Below are 6,870 nucleotides of genomic sequence, written 5' to 3'. Positions count from 1 at the left end.
TTGTGCGAGGTGGCATGCAGGGCGGGACCACCACATCTCGGCATTTTGTTCGCAAGTTCAAAATCCGCGGTTTGGTGGCCGTCTAAATCAAGTGGGTTATCTGAACGAAGACTTGAGCCGCATTGTGCGACCCTTCGTTTCTTCTTCCATCTATCATATTATTTATTATTCAATTTGTAGCACATACAAATCTAGCTGATCAGATAGTCCCTGCTAATGTTAAAATAAGTACCCAGCTCTATTGTGACGTCCATGAACCGCTCGACCACTATTTTCAGGGGCAAATGGTCGGTGGAACCGACATTGGTTCAAGAACGAAACGGCGAGAACCAAGCCACTTGATCCGCTACCGGTTCCAGTGACGCCTTATCGACAAGGCTCCAAGAGGGAAGTCTGTGACGGACCGAGAACCGTCATAAACACTTGCGATCACCCCCGAAGGCCGAGTAGCTGTGCGCTGATGGTTGTCTACGCCAGATGGCAAGCAGGGCGGGACCACCAGATCTCGGCATGTTTAATGTTCAATATCTGGGGTTTGGTGACCGCGTAATGCAAGTCGTCGACCGCTATTATGTACAAATGTGAACAATGAAAGAATGATTAACACACCAAAGCTATCCCATAAAGTAAACTGCACGCTGCCTGTCACACCAGCACCCTTGATGAACTCCCTCAAAGCTTAATTACACAATGCCCATATAACAATCCTCTCAAAACTTGAAGACCAAGCTCAAAACGCCCAGAAAAATGAAATAAAATAATACACAAATTACGTAACGATTATATACTGAAGGTGCCACATTAAGGTAAGCTAATATTTATAAGTGAGGGGAGCTGCAAACACATAGGACTTTAACGCCGCTTATATTTCTACATCGGCGATGTTAGCCTAATAAAACTCAATGTCATGGTAACAGTTCACTTACATCTTCAATATTTCGACGACGCTGCGGGTCCATCTGATTATTAACACCCATAAGGGTACTCGAAACTGCTTCTGTCGCGCCAATCATCGATCGCAAGACTGCTACCGGCGCTGCTCGTGCGACTGCCATAGCTGCCTTCTGAGCGCCTCCTTGATCGCTAGCCTCAGTAGGCAAGGCAACGAGAATATCCTTCGCTGTTCCAAAGTTCCGGTTAAGGCTAGAATACGCTCGCTGGAGACCTTGGACAACAGTATATGGCTGGTCTGCATACATGCTGATCGCCTTCGGTTTTTCATCTTCACTTTCGGAATCATCACCAGAGTAGTGTTCACTGTTCGACGTCGACGAGACAGGTTGTCCGATGAGAAGAGACTCTGCATTCTCTAACACATTTTGAGTACCAACTGCCAACTTCGCTCCAAGATTGATAAGCTCGTTGGTCGTGACCTTCGCAAATTTCATCGCCCCCTTTTGAAGGCTGCGGACCACTCGGCCGTCCTTCTTGTACTCTCTGATCGGAACAACGACGAGGTCTCGCACACCACTACTTAGCTTCACGAGTGATCTTACGGGCGCGACTCCAGCAAGGACGTCACCCAGCTGAGTAGACTTGATATCCGGCATCCAGATATCGTTAAGCATCTGAAACAAGCGCGGAAACCCCAGGACACCGTATAATACCACGCCACGCATAACAATCTTAGCCTCATCAAGGACAAAAAAGTTCATAAACTCCGTAGTGTGACCAGAGCGCAAGCCACCGTAGTCGACCTTCTTCGGCTTGTAATCGAGCTTGACCTTGACTTCTGTGAATTCCACGCGTTCTGTGATGAGTGAATACAATACTCTTACAATATAACTAAACTCGAATAACTTACGCAAGAAAGGAATTTCCTCGGATGCGGGAGGATTCGCAATATCACTCTTAAACATTAAAAAGCGAGTTAGGAAATCCAGCGCGTCTTGGTCAACATAGAGGCGGAGCGGTAGAACGCTGGCCTATACATTCCGTATGTGTTAGTCTTTGTTTCACGTCAAGTGAATAAAATATCCACTTACCTTTAGAACAATTTCTGAAGTGGCCAAATCAGGGCTAGGTCTAACGTTCAGCATCTCAATATGAGCCATGCTCCCTCCAGCCTCACGCTCGCCAGCGGAATACATATAAGTGACGAATTTTCGCCAGGTCGACGTCGGTACATTGTCAAACACTTCAAAGTCACGAACCCTTAAGTCTATAGAATTCGCAACCTCAGAGTCATCCGGATATGCCACGAAATCAACATTCACACCCTTAAGTTCAACTTGAATCTTATGTGTCTTCGAGCGCTTGAGACGTAACTTTGGCTTCTTAGTTGGAGTGCTAGGGCGACTGCTAACACGACTGGAGGGACGCGAAGAGTATGCTGTAGTAGACGAGACTTGACTTGCCGTCTCACTCTCGTCATCAATATCGCGGTTGATGGCATTTGTAAGTTCACGGGGATCATTGCCGGACGGGATACCAATATAAATCGAGTTAAACAAGAAATCGCCAATAATCGATTCGTTACCATCACTATCGTATCCGCCTTGAAGACGACTTCTGAGAGCCTCAAGGGCTCGCCCTTCAACGCGTTTGATAGCCTTTGATATTGTATCCCGTGTTCGTGGCCAATCATACCCATCGTGAAGGTTCCAGAGAGCATGGACATCGCGAACTTTTATTTGGATCAACTTGGTCTTGGCACGGGAGCCAGCTGCTTCCATAAGCGACTTTTGTCCAAAATGATTTTCAAGGATCTCAATTTTGTTGACCGCATCGTGGACCTTCTGATTAATTATGGCTTTTTCGTACTGCTGCGGCTTCGTAATCACAACAGAGTCTTCCAAATCATCTGCCAGAAGATTCGCAGTCGTAGGCAATGGAACATCCATTAGACCGCCGTCAACGTCATCACTCAGAAGTAAGTCGGAGGAGGAGTTTTCGATTGATTGTGGAAGATCGATATCATCGAAAGGAATACTCTTCCTACGAGAAAAATCTGCAGAATCAGAACGTGAAGCTGCACCGTCATCGTGAGATCCGTAATAACTTTCAACAAACCGAAGATTTTCGCCGACTGCTTCGCGAAGCTGTTGCTCGACCTCGGACGCCGCACGCAAAGTTTGATTACTGGCTAGAGAATCCACCATAGATTCTTGCACTTTGCTTGCATGAGGAGTGCTGTGGTTAGACATACTGCGGCTCTCGCTTTTAGGCGAACGAAAAGCGGACTCATCCAAGCTTGCAAGCAAATCCACTGGTAAAATCTCCGTATGATATTTCATGTCATCACCAGACGCAACAACAGGCGGTTTTAGACCATTGATAACCTCAATCAGCGTTTGCGTCGAGTCAGGACATGATTCCACAAAAAGAAGGTCATCTCTGAGCTCCATCTCCACGAGTATGTTGCCAGTCTTATCTCCAGTTAAAATTTTTTCACGAGCCATCTTTATTTTTGCTGATGACGACGATATCGAGGCGACATTAACATAGCCCAAATCGACAAGAGGCGTCATATGTTCCACGACCTGAACTTTCCGTCGCCCAGGAAGTGGAGGACGGGACTGTTGACGGAGATTCTGAACGTCATCGATGAGAAAAAGTGTAGCACGGCGGATCTTAAGATTTGTGTGCAATCCAGCTGACTCGCGAGCATATCCGTCAGCATTACCTTCAGTAATGAAAAGAAGTCCTTTGGATGGCAATCCGAGCGGGTTAAGACCAATCGCGCAGTCGCGGATACTGATATCAAAGCGATAGGGCGCCACCGCAGACTTTAAAGTCGCTGCTGAATCGTCAATTGATGGTTCTTCGAGACCGAAATCCTCATCTGCATAATCCTCATCATCCACTTCTGAATGCAGACGATTATCATTTTCCAACACATCGTACTCCCAACTTGGCGACGGGCTTCTTTCCATTCCGAATAGATCCATTTTAACATTCCCCGGTAGTTCGGTATTTTCCTTCGATTCATTTCCAAACGCCGAAGCAAACAACAATAATAGATCTATACGATACTCAAACCTGACGTTGTAGATTGCAGCCGAGATTATCTTCGTATCTCGTAGGACAACGGAAATCATTGGCCTATCTCGCCTTCTTTCCTCGAGGGCCGCACCAACAAGCTCAAATTCATCTTCATCTTCCTCGCTGTCAAAAGGTGTATGACGGACAATCCTGACATATTCACTATCAATATATAGTACCCCGGAACCACAGCTCGCTAAATCGAATGCATCAAGATGTACTGTGATATTGCCCACATTACCCGGACATTCAAGTGCAATGTCAGTCGCTCTTACAGCAACTAATGAGACTGGCGTTCGCGATCTAGCTGATCTAGCTCTCGATGGTGAGGAATCTTGTGCAGAAGATTGAGCTGCTATATTGAATGCATTCACAATCCTCGAGAATTCGCCGGATATAGACGAGATAGACTGCAATAGCTGCTCCACAGACGTACTATTCACCTTCAAAGACGCGAGTGATAAACGTGTCCCTACCTCCCTCTCGAAGGAGCGATCATATTGCATGTTACGTTCCAAATATCTCACGTCCGGGGAACTCTCATACAATAGATTATATAAGCTGACATCAGCACCGGGAATTCTTAGTACAACGCCGTCGGACCGAATATGATTCCGCGATATGGACAGTGGATGGATGGTGAGCCCTAGTGTGACAGCAGGGTTGCTGGTGATAATATTGAGGTGAATAGTATTGGTGGTTCCTGTGAATGAATAGTCTGTCGCTGCTTTCTGGTGTGAGGAGAGCGCGTGGGGAACCGGAGTCGTTGATCGGGATGAGGCTGAGGCAAAACTTCTGAACACAGCCGAGAGACTACTTGTGAATAAGGCAATCTCTTCCAACACGTCGACGTTGGCAACGATCTCAAGCTTTTTGGGGAGTTCCAAAGTAGTGGAAATGCTGGTACTAGTGATAGAGACATCCGGAACTGATTTACTCTCGGCGCCAGTGAAAGCCATAATTGTTTCACCAGATCGCACTGCGTGAACAGAGTCTATCGACAAAATGCTGGCAATCGTTGGCCCAACTGACGGCGAATACGGATTATGTAACGCCTCTGATGTATACGATTGCGACACGGAAGCATACAGATTCATGAAATTCAACCGTGTTTTATCAGCCAAGACAAACTCACCGTTGGCACTTAAGTCCGAAGACGGACTAATCTCGATACTTCGCACACCGATTTTGACGTTGCGACTACCTTCCGAACTCGATTCCTGTGAGGTCATTGGCGGCGACTCGTAAATATCATCACCGCTAACATATGCAGGTGATGCAGACCCCACGTGTGAATTCTCAAACTCCTCAGTAGGGTCCTTGTTGAGGAATCCCTCAACGACACAAGCAATGGCCTCGGCCACCACTTCCATATGTGCCAACCCTGTTCTCAGAGTCCCCATGCGAAACTCGACCTTAGATGAAGGACCTAATATTGAAATTTCCAACTCATCACACCATAGAAGTCGTGGTGGAATCTCGTTCAAAGGCTTGTTCTTTGAAGTGTCCGGTACAGTCTCAACTTTGCCGTGAGACTGCTCGCTGTGGAACGCCAGATGTTCGGAAATTGCAAGATCTTGAAGTATACCTTTTATATGCGTAATACTGGACGACGACGACGACTTGTTCAAGCCCTGGAAACTGGGTGAAATGGCACTCATGTAGATGCTCCCAGCCTCTTCCTTTGAGAAATACATACTCTCCATGAGAGACTTACTAGATTTTGACCCTGGCTGTTTATGCCGTTTTCCCTTTGACAAGTCAAATGCACTCTCTTCTGCTTCCGATGATGAATTGCCCCCTTCATCTGCGGATGAGTCTGTCGATGACTCAGAAGAATAAGACGACGAGGAACTCTGTCGATCATCACTCCGCCGCCGAAATGGAAGATATTCTTGGTTTAAATCTGGAGGCAACGAAAACTGTATATCTGTAAACTTAAGCACCCGAATACCATCCTTCTCAGTGACGAATTGCGACCTTTCTATAGTGCCCTGAAGGATTAGTTGCTGCAATACAACCCGCACCGATAACCCGACTATGGTGATCCGCAACTGAGCAATCAACATATCCACAGCCTTAGCCATCATGGATTGCAAATTGAAGCCGCCAGTGCCAAATCCCAAGAGTACCTCGTCATTCTCCGACTCGGTACTATCGGTCTCTGAAGTAACCATGGAAGAATCGTCTTCATCAGCTGATGACTTTCGAATTGACTTTTCGAGCTCAATATTTTCCTCCGCTGTCTCATTATGTAGAAAGGATGACGCAAGATTTGCCGTTGTTCTAGAAATAAAGTCCTCAGCAGACGGCCCAGATGGCGATGGCGCCACAGTTACATCGACGCCTGAAAGCGACACTTCTATTGGCGTAGTCAAGATATTCCTAGGAATTCGAACAGTGATCTCGCCAACTTGTCCATCTCTCAAGAACATTCCAGGAATGGATATCGCCTGTGATGCAAATTAGTCACGAGAATCATCATTTAACCGGACGATAGATTCATACATCGACATTTAGCCGAACATCACGCAGGCTGACGGAGCTACTCGTTCCAAGCTGAACATCCAGATTCGCTAAGTCAAGATCATCAAATATCGCCACCCGCGAGAGAATATACCGCAGAAGGCGCTTCTGGATATTCTGCGGTAACCATGGCGGCCGCATCTTCCTGCTTCGTATCTCCCGAGACGGTAATCAAGACGCAACAGCCGTGTCTAACAATCAAGCTCCTCTGCTGTGTGATCCAGTTATTATAAACACAATCTAATGCTCCAAACATTAGTCATGCTGGCAGATAACGATAACTCCGGATGACCACAATGGTGAATCGCAGTAACAAATCCGGGGATACCACTCACGCTTAAATATGGCCCAAACTTGCGG

The 6,870-nt window shown here is 46.7% G+C and overlaps 1 protein-coding gene across 1 annotated transcript; it reads right to left on the bottom strand.

Moving 5' to 3' along the window:
• Positions 1-525: 525 nt before the first annotated feature.
• V1508DRAFT_259953 (uncharacterized protein) lies at positions 526-6,849 on the bottom strand. The gene is made up of 6 exons (XM_066936428.1): positions 6,846-6,849; positions 6,493-6,750; positions 1,986-6,437; positions 1,805-1,925; positions 927-1,750; positions 526-870 (listed from the first exon to the last, which is right to left on the bottom strand). Exons 2-6 carry the CDS (start codon positions 6,649-6,651, stop codon positions 853-855), a joined length of 5,574 nt encoding a protein of 1,857 aa, XP_066793503.1. The 5' UTR covers positions 6,652-6,750; positions 6,846-6,849; the 3' UTR covers positions 526-852.
• Between the last annotated feature and the right edge of the window lie 21 nt (positions 6,850-6,870).

The sequence above is a fragment of the Lipomyces doorenjongii genome (assembly GCF_038497915.1).
Source record: "Lipomyces doorenjongii strain NRRL Y-27504 unplaced genomic scaffold V1508scaffold_69, whole genome shotgun sequence".
NCBI lineage: Eukaryota > Fungi > Ascomycota > Lipomycetes > Lipomycetales > Lipomycetaceae > Lipomyces > Lipomyces doorenjongii.
The sequence above is the reverse complement of the archived record's forward strand: the minus strand, read 5'-3'. Positions and strand labels throughout refer to the sequence as shown.

Excerpts from the sequence above, each read along its gene's own strand:
- V1508DRAFT_259953 (XM_066936428.1), bottom strand. The coding sequence starts at position 6,651 with ATGCGGCCGCCATGGTTACCGCAGAATATCCAGAAGCGCCTTCTGCGG. Across the intron at positions 6,438-6,492 it reads ATGTTCGGCTAAATGTCGAT|GCGATATCCATTCCTGGAAT; the intron begins GTATGAATCTAT and ends TTTGCATCACAG. Across the intron at positions 1,751-1,804 it reads CGAGGAAATTCCTTTCTTGC|AACGCGTGGAATTCACAGAA; the intron begins GTAAGTTATTCG and ends CACTCATCACAG.